The 23247-nt window shown below is 43.5% G+C and overlaps 1 protein-coding gene across 2 annotated transcripts in view; it reads right to left on the minus strand.

Moving 5' to 3' along the window:
* Positions 1–22993, minus strand: part of LOC147454221 (DNA polymerase V family) — a 38003-nt gene extending 15010 nt beyond the window's left edge. Inside the window, exons 1-5 of one of the 2 annotated variants that reach the window (XM_086516224.1) lie at positions 22473–22993; positions 16074–16199; positions 15811–15999; positions 14768–14995; positions 79–1230 (exon numbers count right to left, since the gene is read on the minus strand). In XM_086516224.1, coding sequence (XP_086372350.1) covers positions 79–1230; positions 14768–14995; positions 15811–15999; positions 16074–16199; positions 22473–22952 — 2175 coding nt within the window. In that variant the 5' untranslated portion in view covers positions 22953–22993. Of the gene's footprint in view, positions 1–78; positions 1231–14767; positions 14996–15810; positions 16008–16073; positions 16200–22472 lie in introns of those variants that run through there. The other variant, XM_086516225.1, reaches the window with a different exon arrangement.
* Between the last annotated feature and the right edge of the window lie 254 nt (positions 22994–23247).

Here is a 23247-nt window from a genome sequence, read left to right on the forward strand (position 1 = left end):
AAAATAACAACTTACGAGCTGTAAACATAAAGAATGACCCACACCCAATGAACGATTCTCTGGCACCAAACAGCATACCAATGAGGAAAGTTGTGACAAACATGATCGTAGAGCACCAATGGCATCTTTTCCATCTTCTGAAAAAGGCTGCAGACGAGAGACCCCTGAGGTATTGTCAAACATGTCACACAATTCTAAAAACTGGAACCTCAGATCTGAAGGGACAGAAACTTCTAAACTACCCTTTCCATTTGAGCTTTTCCCGTCTTGAGCAGCTGATACAACGACTGGGGACATGTTTAAAAGTAAGCTTTGAAGCCGAGCCAAGCAGAGCTTTCTAGTGTTCTCAGAAAGGGGCGGCTTAGGAAACTGAAACTCCTCCTGTAACTCTTTCAAGTAACAATTCATTTCAGGACCAACAAAAAGTGCATTTGCACTAAGAAATTTTAAGGTTTCTTTTTGCAATGACCATTGGAGGTCTGTATCGCTCATATCCCGGACCAAGCTGAAAATCTGTTCAAGCACCCAAAATCTGTGTGTTTCCAATGACTTCACATTACTTCCTGTATCGTCCTTCACCCTTCCATCCATATCTTCAACCCCATTATGATCACGACCATCTTCTAGAAGGAGCTGTGGATCTGCTGCAGAGGATACACACTTTTCACCATTGAAAAGTTCCACAAGCTTATTATACAGCAAGAAACAGCCCTCTTTGGACTTTAACGAAGACATAAGTTCCTGCACTGTTCTTGTCCTGGAAAGAGCATCAAATTTCCCATGACTAGCATGCTGCAAAGCAATCAGAACAGTGACTGTTCGCTCCTCATCAGTTTTGGCCCATTCACAAATGGAAGCCAAACAGGTATGTGCAGACTTGTACAGAAGATTTCCTTTGGCTGCAAGGATATCAAGCAAACAACGAGCCAGTTTTTTGGAGAGAATAGAATGGGTACATGAAGTGGATAACTTAGGCAGAATTAACTGAACTAGCTCCATTGCCAAAAATTTCCTTTCATGAGAAGATGGCAGAAGAGAATTGTCAACAACAAGGTTCCAAAAGATGGCAACCCGCTCGTCGATGGTTTTAATCACGGCATCATTGTGCTTTTGCCGCTTTTTCTTTTTCTTTGAAGGTGTAAACTGTTCTTGATCACTTGACTCCTTAAAAAGAAGCTCCGCTAGTTCACTCCATATTGAATGCAATCGTGGATGGCAACTTGAGGAATCCTACACTTCAATGAAAGAAAGTCATACAATTAAACTCTAAACCTCTCTCTCTCTCTCTCTCTCTCTCTCTCTCTCTCTCTCTCTCTATATATATATATATATATATATATATATATATATATATATATATATATATATATATATATGTGTGTGTGTGTGTGTGTGTGTGTGTGTGTGTGTGTGTGAAGCCTGAAGATGTAAAGTCTAACCAGCTAGACCAGGCCAAGAGTGTAACATAACTATCTGCAACCATCAGAAAAAAGGCAGTATAACCAGTATAACCAAAACTAGTGCATCATTCTGCTGCTCCCTTAACTCACTGATGTCATTCTTAAGTCAAGCAAAAAAAGCTTAAGGTGAGTATAGGTAATCAGTGCTATGTAAGAAAGAAAGAAAGTCCCCCCTGAAAAGATCAGTTATCTCAGCCAGTGATATGAGCTAGTGAGCAGAAGTATACTCATGATAGTTCCCAGAAGCCAAGATAGGTAAACATCCAATGAAAGCTACAATTATAACTATCAGAATATGGCAATATTCTAGTAACCAGAAAGTTTATGCATAACCAGCACCATCACCAGGTTTTTAGCCTTTATACTCACCATCTGATTGTAAACAAATCTAAAAAGTATATATATGATAAGTTAGATGTTATATTCTTAGCATAGTAGCAATCAGAAAACTAGAGTGAATGTATGCAGTCAGTACCAAGCAAAAAGAAGAAGGCCCCATTTGTAAAGACCAATTAAGTCAGCCCAACTTTGTTAAATGGAAGAACCACACCCTGCTACTATTCAAACATACCAAAGATTGAGCAAGAAGATGTATAGACTGTATAACCAGCTGGATTAGGCCAAGTAAAAGCTCTCCCTCTTTTTTTATGTAACATTACCAACTGCAGCCATCAAAGGATGATAGTATAACCAGTAACCCTCCTTCCATTACTCAGAAACAAGCATGGATAGCCAGCAGCTCACCAGGCAGTCAGCCTTTATATTCCCCATCTTTGTCAAAACACCAATATGATAACCATATGAAAGATTCAATGTCATCTACTAGTATTACAACTTAAAAAAGGCATCAGATTCAACACAGTCCTAACCTGTGAGGCACCGGGTGTCGAATATTATGTTTTCAAGAGATGAATCAACAGATCAAGCACCATTACTTCCTCTCATTCTTTCCCAAGAAAAAATAACAAAGTCTAAGTGAGGGAACAGAAGATCCCTCCCCTCTTTATATATGGTCTTGAAGCACCAAGGAGGATCACATAATGCACTCTTTAATGTGATAGTAGCCCTGGTTTAGAACCCGAGCAAATGCAAGATACCGCAACAGAAGCAATCCCCAAAGAGATTCGGGGCCGCGATATAGTATGAGAGCCGCGACAGTTTGATGAAAACCAAGCAGAGTCAATGAACTCAAAAGCCGCCCAAATACTCAAGAGGCCAAAATATAAGTTAAGAGTATCCATAGGGTAGCCCCAAAAGTTGGTAAAAAGCACTAACTTCACCAGCAGTTGTACAGCACAGGGTAGCAACTCAGTTTTACCAAGTGAGTGTGTGTGTGTGTATGTGTGTGTAGCTATGGTCAGCTTGTTGTGACAAAGTGTGTGTGTGTGTGTGCGCGAGCGCGCGCAGTGGGCATTTACCCTTTGCATTAGATAAAATTTGACAATCCGTCAATATACAAGAAACATGGGAAAAACCTTGAAAGATATACAACGACATCCTAGGGGAAAACACCCATACAACAATAGGATATATCAATGATAGGATACAATCAATCAAATGGTATAGAAGCTCAAACTCGCCTAGGGGACCCTACAAATCTCTCTCTCTCTCTCTCTCTCTCTCTCTCTCTCTCTCTCTCTCTCTCTCTCTCTCTCTCTCTCTCTCTCTCTCTCTCTCTCTCTCTCTGTGTGTGTGTGTGACAATATTGAGAGAGATGGTGATAGAGGCGCACAGCTAGCATGAACATGGATTCCGCTATTGCTATATGCTAACGATATTGTGTTGATCTCCAACTCTCCGGAGGGGATGCAACGTCACGTGGATGCATTGCATAGGTTTGCCCACGACAGTTGTTTGTCTGTCGACCTTGGTAAAATCAAGGTTATAGTGTTTAACACCACCCCATAGTGGATCGGGAGAGCAGCACCTGCATTCACATACGGCCATGAGATAGTGGAACATACATATGCTTATATCTACCTTGGGGTGGTCTTTAGTGGACCAGCATTTTCATTGAGAAAAGCAACAGAGACCAGATTGACCAGAGCCTATACAGCATTGGGGGGATTGGAGAGGATATGTTCACAGATTCAGTTTCAGGAGCCTCAAACGAAGCTCTGGCTTTTTGACACTCTGGTGGCTTCCGCATTGCTCTATGGAGTTCAAATATGGGGGCCCTCTTTGGACCATCATGGGAGATCAGCTCGCACTGATGGATGGAGAGGCATGGAGAAGCCTATGGTCTCTATGATCTCCCGGTTTCTAGTGGTTGTGACGCTCACCAGATCAATCTCCTTTATACACCGCTTATGGGATCCCCCAGAGATAGATATGCCCGCCTAGTACTTGAGTGTCCTCTTGACAATTAGCTATGCAAGGAGATACAACATGCTGGTATGGGGAGATGACATAATGATTTCAGGGACGTGGGTTCAACATGGACACATTGCCCCCTGTCCAATACTCATTGGATGCACCATCTCCGGCTCTTACACAGTGAGATCACCGGGCTCATCCGCCAAGACCTAACTAAACTAGATACCAGGAGGACTTGGATACAGCCAATGCAGGAATTGGGCATGAAGATGGCTTTCTATAGAGAGCATCTTCTCCGGCTTACTGAGGATGGTTTTGTGACGAGGCCAAGATACATGGACACCCACTTATCTCATGAGATACGATGCGCTATTGACAACATTGAAGTGCACCGCCGTGAACAAGTACGTCTACCTCAAGTATAGCCGGGCACAGCCACAAAATTGCCCTCACTCCCTAATCTTCTCCTGGGAGAAGCTGGAGCTACCACCGAACAAGAATCTGAACTCTAACACTTTGTGCACGTCGACAGGATCATGTGCTTTAAGAAACTTTTCCGATGCGAAATGGGAAAGCGAACTCCAGATGCTTATTCACAGGCCTTCAAAGATCTTCTCTATAAAACGATGGCTCTTTAGGACCCTACGGTCATCGTGCAGATGTTGTACCTTTTCAGATTTCCACCAGCATATCACAATGAGATATTAAGCAATCCGATCACTTCTATTGACGACATCTATAAGTTCACCAAGAATTATGATAATACCTTGGCAGCTTTCGGAGGTGGCCCGACGGATGGGGGCACTCCTCACCGTGGTTCCTCTACGTCAAAGTTCAAGCGCTCGACCGCTTCGGCAACCCCACAGGTCAGTCGTTGGACCCTCGGCGCAAGAAATCCAAAAATGACGGCAAATCAAGGATAGCTCATATGGAAGATCAAAAGAAAAACAGTTGCTTTGACTGTCACCAGAGCAGCCACTTCCGCGATAATAAGGCATGTCCCAAGCAAAAGAGGAAGCCATCTACCTCCACACCGGCGAGTACTTCGGTAAATGCCATCGACAATCCAAGTATTTTGATTCAAAGATTTTATCAAGTTAATGCATGTAGTTGTCCGGGTTGTCGAGTTAATAAGACTGTGTTTGGCCCGCATGATCTTCTCCGCGTTAAAGAAGAGATCAATGGCTCTACTTATAATTTTATTTCTTCCCGTGTGGTACAGGCACTTAAGCTCCACCCATCTCCCGGAGACCATCCTTATGTGGTCCGTTATCCGGAACATTGGAGCGATCAATGGACTGATTCGGAATCTAGCGTTACCACAAAGTCTTGGACTTCCACATCATGGGCCTTGAACATTTGGACATTATTTTAGGCAAGCCATGGTTTTACAATAAGACGGCTTTTGTGTCTATCGATTATGCATCGCATACAGTTTTCTTTGAGCTTGATGGTGTGTACCATGTGGTTGAGGAATCTCCTTCCTCCGGGACCGCCGATTATGATGTAAATCTGCTTTCAGCTAATGAATTCAATGCGTTGTCTCATGATCCCGATGTACAACTTGCAGTTTGTTTGGTTAAAAATTATGTTGTTAATTTTCAATCTCATTGTCATTCTCTTCTTTCAAAAAGTCCTGTTACTAGATCAAAAACTTCTGAGTCTCCATCTGATCATGATGTAGCTGTTATTTGGATTCCGTTTTGGCTAAATTAGCGGTTGTACTTCCGCCAGATTTACTAGATGGGCTTCCACCGTCTCGTGGACCTGATCTTGATCACAAGATAGAGCTTTTGCCCGGTAGCCATCCTGTCTCTCGCATCCTTATCAGTTCAGCCCGAAAGAGGAGGAGATAGCTAGGCAGCTTCAAGCCTATCTTGGGAAAGGTTATATTGAGTAAGTCTCCGTGGGGCACTTTGGTTGTTCCCACCAAAAGGGACAAAGGGATGCGCTTTTGTGTAGATTACAAAGGTCACCGTTAAGAATAAGTATGCATTACCTCGCATGGACAACCTTACGGATCGACTTTCTGGTGCTGGTTATTTCATTAAGATCGATCTACGTTCTGAGTACCATCAGATGCGAATACATCCGCTGATGTCCCAAAAATCGCATTTCGTACACGGTATGGACATTACCAGTTTTTGGTTTTACCCTTTGAGTTAACCAATGCTCCTGCTACTTCCTACCAGATGATGAATGATCTCTTTCGTTCGTATCTCAAAAGTGGCTTGTTGTGTTCCGTGACGATATCTTGATTTACAAGTAAAACACTCGAGGAGCATACGTGGCACCTTCATCTCGTCTTGCGTATTTTAAAACGGGAAAAGTTATATGCAAAGCAAACCAAGTGCAACTTTTTTCGCACAAAGTTGTTGTACCTAGGACATGTCATCTCGGTCGATGGCATTCGAATTGACCCCAAAAAGATACACGTTGTGTTGGATTGGCCTATTCTTCATACGATCAAGCAAGTGACATCCTTTTTGGGTTTTAATGGCTTCTTTCAAAAATTTATCTAGGACTGTGCTTGTATTGCCGAACCCTTTACTCGTTTATTAAAGGGCGTCCAAAGCAAAAAGCGTAGAGTTAGTTCGTCTGTTCGATGGACCAATGAGCTCAATCAATGTACTTAAGCAACTTGTTACTACCGCACCAATGTTGCAGATTGTGGATCTAAACAGACCCTTTTGGTGGAAACGGATGCAAGTAATTATGTGTTGGTCGTAAGCTCATAGACGTGCAGAGCGTTATTCCGCACAGGAGAAGCAATAATTGGCGGTCGTTCATGCTTTGAATGTTTAGCGCCATTACCTCTTTGGTGGCCACTTCGTGGTATGGACGGACCACCACTCTTTAAAATCTCTCTATGATCAGTTACCAGTCGACCTCCGTGGTCGAAAGGCGAGATGGGCCGAACTCATGCAGAAGTTCGATTTTGAGATACGCTACCGTAAGGGTGCTACCAATATAATTAGGATCTCTGAGATAAATAAGCTTTCGTTTATTGAAATTTTGATTGACTTCTATATTTCTCTCAAAGGGCGTTGCCAAAATGATCGTCACTTTGGTGAAATCTAGCAACAAGTCCAAGAGGGAATACGTAGCCGGACGCCCCTGGACTCACTACGAAGAGAAAGGGAGCAGAGCAATATTCCCTTCGTAATGGATTACTTTTCAAGCAAGGCAAAGTGTGTGCCCGTCGATGAGGATATCCACAAGCAAATTTTATTCTAGTGTTGTAATGTACCAAGTGCAAGACACCCTGTCATACCCCGTGCACTGGCCTTGGTTGGCCGGTACACATGAAATCTTTTGTTGACAATATGCGCACAAAGTTAGCTCAACAAAGATGAACATCAAAAACACGTTGGGTTATTACATCCTTTGCAAATTTCCGATAGCAAATGGACAAGCAATTCTATGGATTTTGTAGTTGGATGACCCCAAACCAACCGTGGTCACGATGCCATTTGGGTCGTCATCGATCGCCACATGAAGATGGCGTGATTTATTCCAAGTTGGACCTACCTCAAAGCATTGCTATTCATCTCGTGTTTCACGTGAACTGTCTAAAAGAATGGTTGGGGCAAGATGAATGTGATTTTCCTCGAGGAAGTCCTGAACTTAAAAGACACGACCCGTTACCTTCCACTTGAACCTGGATTCTCAATCAAAGGGTCCACAAGTCTCGCAAGACTTCGTATCCCAAATGTTTGATCAAGCGGAAGCATCGTCCTCAATCCAAGCCACTTGGAAGTCAATCAGATCGTTAAAAAATCGTTTTCCCGGTTTTAAAACAGAGGATATTGTTGAGGACAGCAATTAAAAATAAGGGGTTATTGTGTTACGTCCCTAGCCATCAGGATGGGCACCTGCAGTATGTCCGGCCAATATAAACGTGGCCCTTTGGTTATGAAGTCCTATAGGTAGGACTTGAATCTCATTTGTGAGACATCATGTGTGATCACCACACTTGGACTCTAGGCCCTTGGCTGCAAGCTCCCAAGCTCGGGGGTGAGCCCGTATTGGCTCTATGGCTGGGAGGTGATCCTGATGTCCACTCACTAAATGTGTCTAGGTGTGAGTTTGGCTTGCGTCACGTCATGTGTGCAGGATGGATCCAAAGAGGGAATAATAGATGGGGTCCCAAACCACCCTGCAAGGGCCCCCCACTGAAACCGGCCTGTAGGGTGGTAGACTTTAGCTTTCATCCGAATCTTTACACTATTAACTTTACGACACAAAGAAACTTCACAAATAAACCTGTGACGGGGAATCACACTTGAAACAAAACACAGCTTGCCAGCTAGAGCACTTCCAAGCAGACAACGACACCATACTTGCCCCAAAGACCTGCGCCCCTTTCGATATTTCTTTATTCTTAAAACACTTGAGAAAAGCCTGTAAATTTTTTGTACAACCTGTCCCACTTTTATCGGGCTGAAATGCCATATAAGCCTCCACGGAAAAATCTCAAGCAATCAGTGCATTTGCACGCACTTTACAGCACTTTACAAAACCTGGCGAGAAATTACAGCACGCTGTCATCTCTGTTTTTGGCCTCCAATTTGCGCCAAAACACATGTTCCGTGATTGCCGTGATTCGCGCCAAAACACATGTTCCGTGATTGCCTAGCTTCCCTAAAGCTCTTAGGACGTGTAGGCATCAAAATTGGTCAAAACCCTAGACCTGCAAAAAAATTAGAGCAAGCTGTAATTCTCTGTTTTGCGCTCCGATTCACGTGCCGATCATTCCTGTGGGTAGCCCTTGTAGGGTCACTTGCCCTTTGAATTAGATGAGATTCCTCACGGGAAATCTCTCTAAATTGTCCTTTACAAGCACCAAAGGCTTCCCCGGGGCTCCCCTGGCATTACCTTGCAGTTTAGGTGCGAAACCTTTAACCTAGAAAAAAACACGGCAGCCAATAATTCCCTGCTTCGCATCATTTTGAGCGGAGCAAACACGTCTACGCGCGTCTCACAAGCTCCCCTGTAAATCGGACACATTTTCACAGGAGAAAACTCTCCGTTTTCGCATTCCTTCACGATGGAATTGTGCATACTTGAAGGGGATTAGCAATTAGTTGATCCGGTTCCTGTATAGAAGGCTCTAGCCTTGGCAAACGCACATAAAACCCTCAAAATTGTACATGGTCAACTGAGAAGCCCAACTAGTGGGGCATTACTCTATGTGCAAAGGGGAGAGAGAGATGTGCGACAACAAATCGTCGGGCTACATAGAGCAAGGGAGAAGGCAAGCATTCCATTGAAGCTATGAGCACCTGTCCCCACTACTCACACACACTGTGTAGCACACTTATGAAGTCCAAAAATCAGCCCCCGCTCAAAAATGGGCGCCCCCTCTTGGATGAGGCTTCTGGAAAGTGTGCATTGGCCTGCATGGAGCTTCCCTACTGCCAAGTGTCCATTGACTCCTTTTGGTTTGATTTCCTAGTACCCACCAACTTAAAAGTCATGCCGAGGGGCCTAAATGACTTTGAATTGAGCCTAGTCAACCTTTCATAGCTCGGATTTCACTGCCGACTGGCCCGACCATCTGGTGACGACCTGCCCTTCCTAATTGCAGGTGAAACTCTCGGCCAACAACCGTTTCACACTAGCCATGCAATGACCGGGCAATTGTGATTTTAACAAGAGGGTCCCAAAAATTAAATAAAAATCAAGGGAAAGAAACCAACAAATATACATAGTGGTTGCCACAATCTCGTGCCATACCTCCCTCTTAAAATCGCAAACGTCCTCGATTACATGCCATATATACATGCCATAGATGATTTAGTGTGGTAGGCATCCTTTTATCATCGCATGTATCCACAAGAAAGACTGCCAAACATGTGTACAAATGACTTAATGAGACCTTCATACTTTTGTCCAGTGGAGGTACATTTCTATTGCATTGAATGCTTGCGTACGTGTGAAGTGCTAGCTCTATCATCACCCCTCTTTTGAGCATGTGCCAAGCCCTTTGACCTTTGCTCTATTGAAGTGATACGTGGGTTGTAAACCAAAAGCTTCAAGGTAACACTGCAATACATATACATTTGGTGATTGTACATGCCATAGATGATTTAGTGTGGTAAGCACCCTTTTATCATCGCACATATCCACAAGAAAAAATTGTCAAACATGTGTACAAATGACTTAATGAGACCTTCATATTTTGTCAAACAATGTATACCTCTATTGCATTGAAACCCTTGCTAGATGCCAATGTTACCAAACAAGGGGTTTATCATGCCCTGCATACCCCTAAAGATTGTTCCTTGCATGTACTATTGGTTTCCAGACCCATAACCAACCATGCTCTAAAACACTAATCCACCCCCAAAATACTCGGGATGCACCGTGATAGGTTGAAAAAACTTATGCATTTGATCCAACATTTGGGTTCTGAGAGGTGCCTGGCTGAACTGGTATGGCATGTGGAATAGGCATCCTAGCAACCTGTTCATGGACAGAATGAATTTTTCTGGGAGCCCCAACTGACTCCGCAACCTGCGAGTGCTCCTTGCCCTGCTCGGACGCACAAGGGACTTGGGCTTGAGCCTCAACAGGCTCTCCTACATGACAAAGTTGCCTTGCCTGCACAATTCTAACACAATTTGGAATTTCCTCCTGACTATGGATATTCCCTTTCCGATGCACCCGTCATCCACCTTGTGACGCATCAAGAATACCCATCACCTAGTCCTTTCCAACCGAACTTACGGTACAATCTCCTTCGCGATGCTCTATGTCACCCATCCTATGACGCATCAGAGATGTCCGTTCCCGGATGGTCAAATGAATACTTCTTCCCGATGTTCCCTGTCACCCAACAATTGTGACGCATCAGAAGTACCCATTCTTGGTGGCCTTATAGATATTCCCGTTCATAGTGCTCCCGTCATTACTCTGAATGATGCACTAGGAATACTCTGTACTCGGATGTCTCCAGTGAGAAAAACCTCTCACTTAAAGTTCCAATAATTCATTTAATATTATTTTCCAAGTGTTCCAAGCGAGAAAAACCCTCTCACTTATAAATCCAATAATTCATTTAGAATTATTTTTTTGTCAGATAAAGCCAATTTAGTATCTCTCTCTCTCTCTCTCTCTCTCTCTCTCTCTCTCTCTCTCTCTCTCTCTCTCTCTCTCTCTCTCTCTCTCTCTCTCTCTCTCCCCCCCCCCCAAATTCTATTCAGTTATTTGCAGCTTTCTCACGTAAGTTGTTGTAGATCTCCCGCTTGGAATGTCCAAGCTTATTACAGTGATATTAGAGCTCAGACAATTCTTCTTTTACGAAGGATCCGATCCCTTTCACCGCAGTGCACACGAATTCTCGCAGTAAATCCAGCCAAGAGGAAATTGTTCCACCGACTACTCGACTTCAAGAAGATTAAGTCAACCCTATCCCAACGGGGGAGTAGCAAAAACCAACGGAGATTCCAACGGGAGTCTGCCTCCTTCCAAGGAATCGAGGGAAGATCATGGCCCGTTCCCGCCAAGAGATCCCGACAAGATGGAGTACCGGCGTCAACTACAAGATGGAGTATCGGCATCAACTACAAATTGACACTTGTGCCAAGCAGATGATTAACTACTCGAAGGACCCCCAATCTGTGAAGTGTCACAAGACGGGCACCATGTGCCAATAGCACTTCAATAACAACTGAACAAAAAGAGAGACGACGCGCGACACGGAGTGGCGAAATGCCACCCCAGAGAGTATTGGCCCCAAACCGACAAGATGGAGTACCGGCATCAACTACAAGATGGAGTATCGGCATCAACTACAAATTGACACTTGTGCCAAGCAGATGATTAACTACTCGAAGGACCCCAAACCTATGAAGTGTCACAAGACGGGCACCACGTGCCAATAGCACTTCAATAACAACTGAACAAAAAGAGAGAGACGACGCGCGACACGGAGTGACGAAATGCCACCCCAGAGAGTATTGGCCCCAAACCTTGGCGCCCCTTTCGGTATTTCTTTATATTGTATCAACACAGTACAAGCCGGTACTCCAGACTCTGCGGCAACTTCTCCAGGAAGCATGCCAGAGAATGAGCCCTAACCTCATATTTAAAGGCCCTAGGCCCCAAAAGCAGTTTTCAATGAAAAGCCTTCAAACTCAAAAGCATCTGGTCCAAAAGCAAAGTCAAAAAGCTGCCAACGTAAATCACGGAAATCCGTACAACTGCCACGTCATCAGCCAGCGCGAAACGCGGAAATCCGTACAACCTGCCACGTCATCATGTCAACGCAATTTTCGAAAATCTGCCGCGGCATCTGTTTTTGCGTGTGTGCAGGTCCTGCTTTATTTTAATCCTTTATGTCACTTGGGCCCCCATCGAACGGAGTCCCCATAAATTGGGAGGACTTCTTCTGTTACTTGTTCTTCTCAAGGTTTAGGCCCCTTGGCCGGCATCTGTAAGTTGGCTCCATTCTTTAGGCTTTGACACGTCAGCAGTTTGTTACATCTCCCCTTCTTGAAAGAGAGTAATCGTCCGCGATTACAGCATATCTGCAAGTTAGCTCAAAAAATTTCCGAGCGACATTCCGAGGGACAATCAGGGTGCTCTTTTTATTAAGGAGTTAGCTTCTCCTCTGCTCTTTTCCAACTGGAAGACACACAGCAAACTTGCGACGAAAAGATACATTCTGAACTGAGACTTGCACATTAGGACATTCCTATCTGATTGAAGCGTACATGCCACGAGCAAATCAAGAAACCGCAATGAGATCTACTGGAATAGCTTCTAAACGTGTGTAGGGATATATTAGTAAACCCACTCTTGCATGCATAGGTGTCTCTAAGCCTCACGCTCTAGCTCCATGGCTACTTTCTTTTCTTCGGTAGCTATACATAGAGCTTCGCATTCCCTCTCTAGAGCCCAATCTTTCCCTTTCAATTGCAACTCGTTGAGTCTCCTACTGCAATGAACACTTTCTTTGATTAATTCACTGTATATTCTCGAATTTTCTGTAAAAATCAGCCAAAAAAATTTGTGCATGTGGTTTTGTCCAGTTACTTGCAAAAATTCTGATTTAATGGAAGATCGGTAAAATCAATGAGAAAAATGATGTCCAAAATCTGACCTTGTGTAAAAATCGGTAAAAGACCGCAAATTTCAGTGTAGTCAGGTGAAATTCGTTGAATTTTGCCAAAAGTCAACATTATGAGATCCAAACTCTCTGATTTTTATGAAAATTTGTAAAATCTAAGATTTTCCGCCTGTGCACACACTCATAAAGAGAAGAAAAGATGTAAATGAAGACAATGTCGTCACATAAAACAATCAACCGACATAAATTACCAATCCATAGGTGTGCACAAGCCCATTCCGTAGCCAAGTGGACTTTGATACTATGAAATGAATAGGAGGAAGGATCTCCTGACTACTTCGACCACCTATGGATACCCGTTCGAAGAACCACCCAACCATAGCCACCTTCGAGCAGCACTCCCTAGCATCCAAGGATGTAGGCATGCATCTGTAAGACCAAGCGTACCATACCGCCTCACCTTCTCGAGGTGACCACACACCTAGCCTCACGGGCTAACCACCGGCACTCTACTAGAGAAGGTCGTCGTTACAAATGGCCTTGGCCTGCTTTTAAGTGACCGGCCACCCTCGCTAGCTTCACACTAAGTCAGCCCAAAGACTAAACACTTATTCCAACAGTGTCATAGACTTAGATCCCCTCTCCTGTGATGGAGACGTAACACCAAGATTCAACACCTATACACAATTGTTGGAAAGAATCCATTCCAAGACAAAGATGTTAAATATTCTACACAAAAAATCTTGTATAGAAGAGCAAGGATAAAAAGAAAGAGAGCGCATGTATCATTACTACTTGAGCCACTTGAAACAAATGTGGTGATTGAGAATAGTCTATCTAGTCTGAAAGGCAGCATCACAATTTCAAATATAGATTCTAGCACCATCTATCCAATCTGAGCATTATCCACGGGTTCCGTCTTATCAACCTCACACAAAACACATAACACCTCCTCCCATGTAATAGGATTAGCTCGTGGGGGAGTTACATAGGACTGAAAATGGCTAAGGGAAGAATCATATAACTTAAAGAGATAAATGTTGGGACACAATGGTGAGAGCTAAAGAGCCAAGAGGTGGACCGCTATGTAAGTGTAAGAAATGCGGAATACAATAGGATCTAGTAGCAAGGAGAGTATAGAGAGAGATACGATGCAAAGTAGATTAGTGGCAATCAAAAATTTAGATTAGCACTTATTACAAAATGATGGCGTCATCCACCCATGCACTCTCAAGATAGAGCTTATATGGCGATTTAAACAACTAGAGCAAGTAGAAATACAAGGGGCTAGCTATCCTTCAATAAGGATGTGTGTGTGTCCGTACGCACAATTGCTCATGGAGAAGGCCTCCTTATATAGATGTAAGGGAGCCTCTATAAGCCCATGTGTAGCCGCCCTTGTGTAGCCAAGTCCAAGTAGAACTCGGCCATGCGTCCATGAGTGGCCGCCCTTGTGTAGCCAAGTCCAAGTAGAACTCAGCCACCGGCTAATTGTTTTCCAATTACTTTCCGGCTGCCGTCCGGACATGGTATTCCGGCGAGAATCCACCAAATATATGTGCACTATTAGCTTCTCCTCATATGGGGCCTTTACAAATTGTGCAACATACATTGTGGTGGGCAAAATTTACAGGTGGGCATTGCAAGTATACTAACAGTAAGTGCTCCCAGCTCCAAGGCATGAAGTGACGAGCAATCAAGCAATCTTCCCAAAACGACCCATGATACAAAAACAGCCAATGGCAGCTACAAATACAAAGAATGGGAAGTGAGTGTGGTATGGGGGGGCCTACACAACAAGAGCAAGACCTAGAAATCAGGGTGCAAAGCATCTCGAAGCCAAAACCCTAACCATTAATATTTGTGCTTCAAAAAATATGTTAAAAGTTATGTCAGCTTCACTCTTTCATCATACCTTCAGTACTGATACTATTGAAAGCAGGTGAGAAGGTTCAAATATTGCATGGAGATCTTTTGAGTTGGGTAACAAGGGACAAGACTCCACCACAGAATATGGAAGCCATTTATGTAGCCTCAAAGCCAGTAGCAATGTATCTGCATTTGCATTATCAATGTCCATACACAGAGTTTCTTGGAGGAGTGGACTGTTCAGAATACTGTCTTGCAAAACATCTGGGGGCAGCTGCACAAAACATCATGGTCATTACAAGAAACCAAGTAATAAATAGCCAAAACTTAGAGCCTGTTTAAAAATCAACAGTGCAACCATAAAGAAAGACATTTGATAACTCTCAAAATACTTGCAACAACAAGCCTATCTAAACAACTAAAAGTGGAGATGGCAGTCTCGTCAACTCCATTTAAGGGTGCAATCAACAGTGCAACCATCAAGAAAGACATTTGATAACTGCCAAAATACTTGCAACAACAAGCCTATGTGAACAACTAAAAGTGGAGATGGCAGTCTTGTCAACTCCATTTAAGGGTGCAATCATCACCAGCATCCTCACTCATAATCGCATTCAGTAGTATGTAAATACAAAAATACATATGTATAGACATACATGTGTATGCATTTCCTAAGGTATTCCAAGTCAGGACCCATCTATCAATTATTTTAGAGGGGACTCAGTCAGATTCAACTTAAAACTCCATTTCCCAATATTTTAACAATGATTAGTGTTCTCTATAAAGAATCGTAAATCAGTTCTTCTGACCTTCACTCTTGAGTTTGAATATGTTTCAAAAAACTTGGTTAAGGTTTTAAGTTTATATATTACAAAAGTTAAGAGGGTAAAAATTGACATGAAGAGGCTTTCAGACAGTAAGTACACAGAAAACATTCAGATCAAGAATGAGCAGTTAGGAAATTGCAATTCTTTAAGTTTGAAGCCAGTGAAAACAACGAAAATTTTCCCCAAAAAGAGAGGACAGTTTACATACAGAATCTAAGCCGCTCGTTGGACATTATTGACTTATACACAAAGCTAAATGTACCTTTTCAAAAAACTGAATCAACAGTGTAATAGCAGGTTCACGAAGAAAGGCTTTCCTTTTAGCCAGACAAAGCAGCAGCTCTGTCATTTCTTTGGCATCCTCCATGTCCGTGACATTGACTATTAGTCTACCAGACCTTATGACAGCTCCTAAGGCAAAGAGTTGCCCAAGAAGTCCATCTCGCTTCTCCTGCAACTCTACTCAAAAAATCACAAAACATTCTACAATTTTTTTAAGACCCAACATTTTAACACAAAACTAACCTGGCCTTTCATGGACGAGGTAACTTCTAATGTTTTACGAATTAGCTTCAAAATAGACCCTGTTTTCAGCCGTGGAAATGCTTCAATCAGCGATGCCAGAGCCATTGCAAAGCCTTGCCTTGCACACTGCACAAAATTCATACTAAAAATATCAATACCTTTGTAAACTCCTGGATTATGATATCATTGCTATAGCCTAGACATTCAGTTCCTGTAGATCAAGCACAGGTAACACTATCAATCACCCAATGATTTGTGGTTTATGCTTTCCAATTGTAAAATGAGTTTGAAACACAGTTCAAACATTGAAAAAGGCTGGCACTCACAAAAAGGAAAACAAATCTCCACTCCCAACATCAATGCATTGCCAAAATCCACAAAAGTAAAGCGGAAGTCACAAAAGCTATGGCAGAGAGAGAAATGAAAATGAAATGAAATGTTATATTAACGTCTTCGAAGGCCAAAATGACCTATGAGACCAGAAAGTTACAATTGGTGAATCTGATACCATGGCTGAGTACGGAAAGTACAAAGAACTAAAACTAAAACACTAAAACACTAAGAAAATGAATCTGAAGCTGATCCGGAATTGAAACGAGATAGAGGGAGGGGGGTGGTGGGTTCAAATGAAATCATTCATCGGTCATTGTCGAATCTCATCAATATCCTCCATGGTCAGTACTCTGACTGGGCGTCTTGCATGTCGAGCTAGAGTGATCTGATCTTCTGCTGCAGCCTTCGTCGATGGTGGGAGACCCCCCGAGGTCGTGGGCGTATGGATCTACCTAGCTCAATGGCTCGATCAATCAACGTACCTCTTGTGTGGGTGGGCTCTGAGATCTGCTGTGATGACAGCTCCTCTAGTTCTCCCTACTCCTCTAGTTCTCCCCTGGCTAGTGTAAAGAAATCTGTGATTTGTCTTTGAGATTGTCTCTCCCTTGATGTCCTCATCAGGCTCTCCCTACGTCTGCGCAGCTCTAGTAGAAACAATCCGAGACATCTGTGATCCTCATATCTCATGACCCTAGAAAATAGTCCAAAACCCTCTCTGAACAGATAGTGGAAGCGGCCTCGTATCCCATAGTATGCCGAGCAATGACATGTGTAGTGCAGCTCTGTCTCTGGCTCTAAGCGACATAAGTGACATATCTTGGCCCCTACTGGTACTCCTCGAAATTGGCCAGTCTCAATCTGGAGCTGATGTGAGGATGTGTGTATATGCCCAATAGCGCATTGTATCCCATGAGATAAGTGCGTATCCATGTATGCAGACCTAGTCACAAAACCATCCTCTGTGAGTTGGAGAAGATGCTCTCTGTAGAAGGCCATCTTCGTACCCAAATACTGTGTTGGCTGTATCCATGTGCTCCTGGTATCTAGCTAAATCAGATCCTGACGTATGAGTCTGGTGATCTCTGTCCATGTGAGAGATAGGGAGGGTGCATCTAGGGAGTACTAAAATGGAGGCAATCTATCCATGCTGAAACCATGTGAGAGAAAGAAAGAAAGATTTTCAACGTCTATGTGAGGCCGAAGTCGGCCTACGAGACAAATCAAATATACATGTGTGTATGTCCTCCATCTATCGGAAAAGACAAAACAATCCAAACTCGTACAAAATAAGCATAAGGATTAAAAACCTTGGTTTGTGATGGGATCTATGGGGGGGGGGGATGGAGCTCTAGTACTAGGGGTACCATGCAAATGCATCAAGCTAGCTATGGAGGGTGTAAAATGTGGTACATGGGAGGATCGTGAGCAAGAGCTACTCAAATGAACGTCGTTGGGTGAGCCATTATATAGGCTCGTCTCTCCTCAGTAGCTCGACATGCTCGGGTCTAGATCTTCTCAATCTGTCTGCGGTGGAGTCGTGGGTCCTATCATCCAGTAACACGTAGGCGACGTCTGGCTCGGCTCGTCTCAAGTGGCAATGTGAGAGAGAGAGAGAGAGAGAGAGAGAGAGAGAGAGAGAGAGAGAGAGAGAGAGATGTCACAAGTGGCAATGAATCTAACACCAATGGCACAAGGTTTTCATGTCTCTGATCAATCTTTTTGAAGACAACATTCAGCCTTTAAGTCCTCTCACATCAGGTGTGCAAATCAGTCCCAATCTCCCCTTCAATGGCCATCCACAGCCCACATCGAGCCAAGTTATGAAGGTGCATCAAATCAGCCCCAAAGGTGCTCCATTTTGAGTTATTGCCGCTACATCAACCATTCAAGTTGAGAGGAGTCTTGCACTGAGTTTTTTCCTTTTTTTTCCAATAAAAGTGGGGCTTTGATCCTTCGCATTACATAACCTCAACGATAGGTCCATATACAAGAAATATGGGAAAAACCCTGAGAGAGAAAATAATATCATGGTGAAAATTCTCAAACTGAACCACAAGAGAGAAAGCAATTCCACGTCATCACCGAAGATGCCAATCACTGTATTGCATGACCATAAATGTAGCCGAATCTCAATGAATCAACACGGCATTCCAATCTACCCCTTGGTATATGCGCGCTCTCTTTCTCTCTCTCCTCTCTCTCTCCTGTGTGTCAAGTGCAACCGAATGATTTAGCTCAGATCTAGTACTCCGCACAAACACAAGGGACACTTTCCTTTCAAAGACATGGCAATGAAGATGGGCGCTAAGAAGTCCATGATCGGGACTCGAAGATTTTTTCAACAAAAAAAAATGGGAGAGGTTCTTTGGGTTCTTGGTTTTGCTTGGGTTCTTGATGGTTCTTGGGTTCTTGAGGTTCTTGGTTCTTGATGGTTCTTCTTTAGGTTCTTCCCTTGAGTTCGCGAAGACGAAGCATGCACAGAGCTCTGATACCAATATCACGTGCAGCGGAAGTGTTTTAAGGATTTAGCTCGGATCTAGTACTCTGCACAAACACAAAGGGACACTTTACTTCACTTGAAAGAATTGAACTGAATTGAAAGAAAGAGAGACACGAGAGAGAGAGAGAGAGAGAGAGAGAGAGAGAGAGAAGAGACAACACCGAATGTCGGGTCCCAAACCCTCAAGGGCCCCCTTGCTCTGTTGCTAGAGCAAGTACTTTCTTTATTCTTGCACAATGCTGATACAATGACTAAATGCTGAGATGTTGATGCTAATGGGTACTGATGCTACTGATGCTGGGTACTGGTATTGATGCTACTGATGTTGGGTATTGATGGGTACTGAGGTACTAAGAGGTTCTATGTCGACGACGATGATGACGACGACGGCTACTGTTGGGGCTATGTCGACGACGAGGTACTGATGGGTCTATGTTGACGACTGCGATATCCACGACGAGGTATTGATGGGTCTTGTGGATCCTTATGGTGAGCTAGGCAGGGCCAAGCCAAGGCACAAGGGGTGCTAGGTGTTGGGGTACGACGACAATGTCAATGACGATGACAATGATGTCGACGACGACGACGACGACGATGCTATGGTTGAATGCTGAAACTGCTAGCGATCTCGATGGTTAGGAACTACAACCACGAGGAGGCTAGGGCTGAAATTTGATGCGATCATGCTGGCTGAAAACGTTGAAGGAGAACTGTTGGTTCCTATAGCACTTGATACGACTTGGTTCTTGAGAAGCTCATTCACTGCTCCTCTACCCTCTACTTGTGCTCAAAGGATTTCTTCTATAGGTCCTTTAGCCATTTGCCCTACCTACATTCCAACAAGGGTAAATGAAAAATCAATTATAAATAAAATGCACTTTACGATGTGATTCAAACGTAATAAATGCCTAAGTGCTAAAATGCAGTAATATGCAAGAGAGGGTATGCAACTATGACCGGCTTGGACATGCACGTCCTGCTAGAGGTTCACAAAGGTGCCAAGCTAGGTCCTAAGCTAATGACTCATGCTAGACTGTAGCAAAAACATGTCCATGTAGCACAAATGAAGTGCGCACGTGACACTGTGCCTACACCATCTCTGCATGTACACAGTGTAGAGCGCACAGATGCACGCCCTCCTTGAGGGGGGCTGCTCCTCCCTCACTTCTACAAGAGGGACCCACTTGTCATCCACCACAAAAGGCAAGAAGGTGTCATCTCTCTAACCACACCAACTTTCCCAAGGCCTGACTAAATTGATTCTCAAACAAACCTCCAAATTGTTTAATATCCATAAAGTAGTTGGACTCAACCATTGTGTACTCCTGTATGGTACCATAAGCAGCCTCCCTCGTCCACAAGGAGTCCTCGTCTAAAACCTGCACTCTGAATCTGTTCATGGGAGCTCTCTCTCCGGATCAAGGAAAACGTACGTGTTCCTCACAACTACATTGAGGTATTTGTCACAAATTGCTGACTTGTCAAGCCACTAAAGAACGGAGCCAACCTGCAGATCTTCGTCGAGAAGCCTAAATCCTATGTAAAGAAGCAGAAGCCACAGAAGAAGTTTACCGACTTACGAAGTCTTGTCGAGTGGCCTATTTTAAAAGAAGAGATCCCACCAACTTATGGGACCCCGTCCAAAAGGGCTTAAGTGACCTAAAGGCATTAAAAATTAAAGCGGGGCCAACACACACACACACAAAGCGTAAAATTGATGGCATGGAAGTTTGTACGGAATCCCGGATTTCGCGCTGACATGCTAATGTGGTAGCTGTAGGATTTCCGCAAAACGTGTTAGCAGCTCTTGGCGCTAGTGTTTTTAGGACCAGTTGCTTTTGAGTTTGACTGCTTTTCATGTAACTACTTTTCAAGGGCAAGGGCCTTTATATGTGCAAAGGGCTCATTCTCTGGCATGCTTCAGTGTGAAGGTGCAGGGATTTGAGTACCGACATTGTACTCAGTTGAAGCAATATAAAGAAATATCGAAAGGGGCGCCAACGTTTGGGGCCAATGCTCTCTTGGGGTGGAACTCTGTAACTCCGTGTCGTCTGTGCTTTCTCTCTCTCATTTCTATTTTTATTGAAGTGCTAAAAGTCTGTTCAGTCTGTTCTTTTTTGTTGGCATGTGGTGCCCGTCTCGTGACAGTATTGCATTGGTGTACACAATCTAAAGCAAACACTACATCGGTAATTGGTGTGGGGAGTCCTTACGCATAACAGCTAAGGTACGGGATATCGTTTTATGCAGGGCGTATAATAGGCGTACTAGATGTATTTCCCGCGGATCAAAATAAAATACGTCGGTTTTTCTCAAATAAATATTTTTTACAAGTATTATATTATATGGGTCCACACAAAGGTATATAATTTATTGAAGTCAAATGTTGGCACATAATTAAATAGAAAGTTGAGATCTATAGACCCTAAACTCCAAGGCAAGCCAACTTTTATTAAAGTCTATAAACTGCCCACGTTTTTTAACAAAGCAATGTACTGAACGTTTTAAAACGTCCCATTCTGTACTCTATTTAAAAAACACGTTTTTTGGTTGTTGTGTGTGTGTGTGTGTGTGTGTGTGTGTGTATATATATATATATATATATAGAGAGAGAGAGAGAGAGAAAGAGAGAGCCCACGTGTTCTCTGCCACAAGGTCCCCTCCATCTTGTGGTATCCACCTCTCGTGCTGCTGAGATTCCGCCCGCTGACCTTGCCTCTCTTCTACATACACACCAAGAGTAGGTGTTTACCGATTCTCGAGATGGGCATGAAGATGACTACAATTTAATGATTGTACTCCCCATACCCCTAGATCTAGCTCCATCCCTTCACCATCACACTCCCTCATGTTTACATTCACCCTAAGTCGCGGCTTAAGGTTTTCTTGTAAGAAGCAATTTGATTTCGTTTTGTACCTTTTGCCATTTTTGTGGATACCCAAAGGACATACTCATGTACATTGATCTATTTCATTCGTTGACTTTGGCCTCTCTCTCTCTCTCTCTCTCTCTCTCTCTCTCTCTCTCTCTCTCTCTCTCTCGTGTGGTAGATTGGTTATGCCATCTCCCGCTTGAATAATTGGTCTTGAGTTCAGCTCTCCTTGTCGGATAGATCTTTAAGGTCTCTTGGGATAGCTTCCTACGACGTTAAAACTCTCTTTTTCTCGGGTGGGTGTGTGGGTGCTAATAATGAGAGGAAAATGGTATAACCATTCTATCACCTAAGTGTGGTAGATTGGTTATGCCATTTCCCTCTTGAATAACAAGCCTCAAGTTCAACTCTCCTTGTCCGATATATCTTTAAGGTCTCTTGGGATAGCTTCCTACGACGTTAACCTCCTCTCTCTCTCTCTCTCTCTCTCTCTCTCTCTCTCTCTCTCTCTCTCTGTGTGCGTCTGTGAGTGCGCGCGCGCGCTGAGAATCTATCCGCTCTCTCTTAACAAAATCTTGAGTCATTTTGCAAAAAAGAAACTCAATCAAATCAGCCATGTCCAATTGTTCATCTATGCACAGAGACAATGGAAGTACATGTAATGCATCATCCTCAACAAGGAAAACTGAAAACCTCTCTAGAGGAAGCAACACCGTGGACCAGGCGTCTGAGGGCATACTGAACAGAAGGTGAAAAGTCATGGAGGCCATATTCTTCAGCTAGCTTGCCATAAAGCATGTTTCCATTGGAGTGGGAAGCATTGGAGGTGCTCAGGTGGCTGTGTTTCTCCTTGCGAGTTATACCTTCACTGTTAGTATCATGGGTGCCCTTTTCTTCTGTTACATTGTTGGTTGTAGCCTCCTCCTCCTCCTTCTCTTCCGCTTGTTCTCTGTGCACCCCCTTCCGCTTTCGATAGGCTTTGTTCTCTTGCTTCTCTGAGCTTTCACTCTTTGCCTTTTTCTCTGGTTTCTCCTTCTCTCCCTTGCTGGCTTGTTGTTTAGTTCCTGATATTTCATGGGCTTGCTGCTGCTGCAGAAGACTGCGCACCAGTTCAACCGTTGCTGCTTCCCTCTCACTTGCATCCGGGGACGCTAGCCGCCAGTAAGCCTCCATTGTTTTCACTCTCTTCACCAAATCTGTATGATGATCATTTGCCGAAGAGGGTTTTAAACGTATACTCACGCTATAAAATTTCAGGTCAAATTTAATTTTTGTCAATTTCCATCGAATTTTTTTAGGTTCTCTTACCTCTTGTCGCTAAGGTATATATGAAGGTAGCCTACTTAGATTACCCTATGTTTTAACACAAAAATTTATTCTTCGTGAAAGTGACCTATTAGATGAAGCTACACAGCATTTTATACATTAAAAGAGAAGTTTCTTCTAGCGGAGACATGGAAGACATGGA

This window comes from Adiantum capillus-veneris, chromosome 7 (assembly GCF_014529385.1).
Source record: "Adiantum capillus-veneris isolate H3 chromosome 7, ASM1452938v2, whole genome shotgun sequence".
Taxonomy (NCBI): Eukaryota; Viridiplantae; Streptophyta; class Polypodiopsida; order Polypodiales; family Pteridaceae; genus Adiantum; species Adiantum capillus-veneris.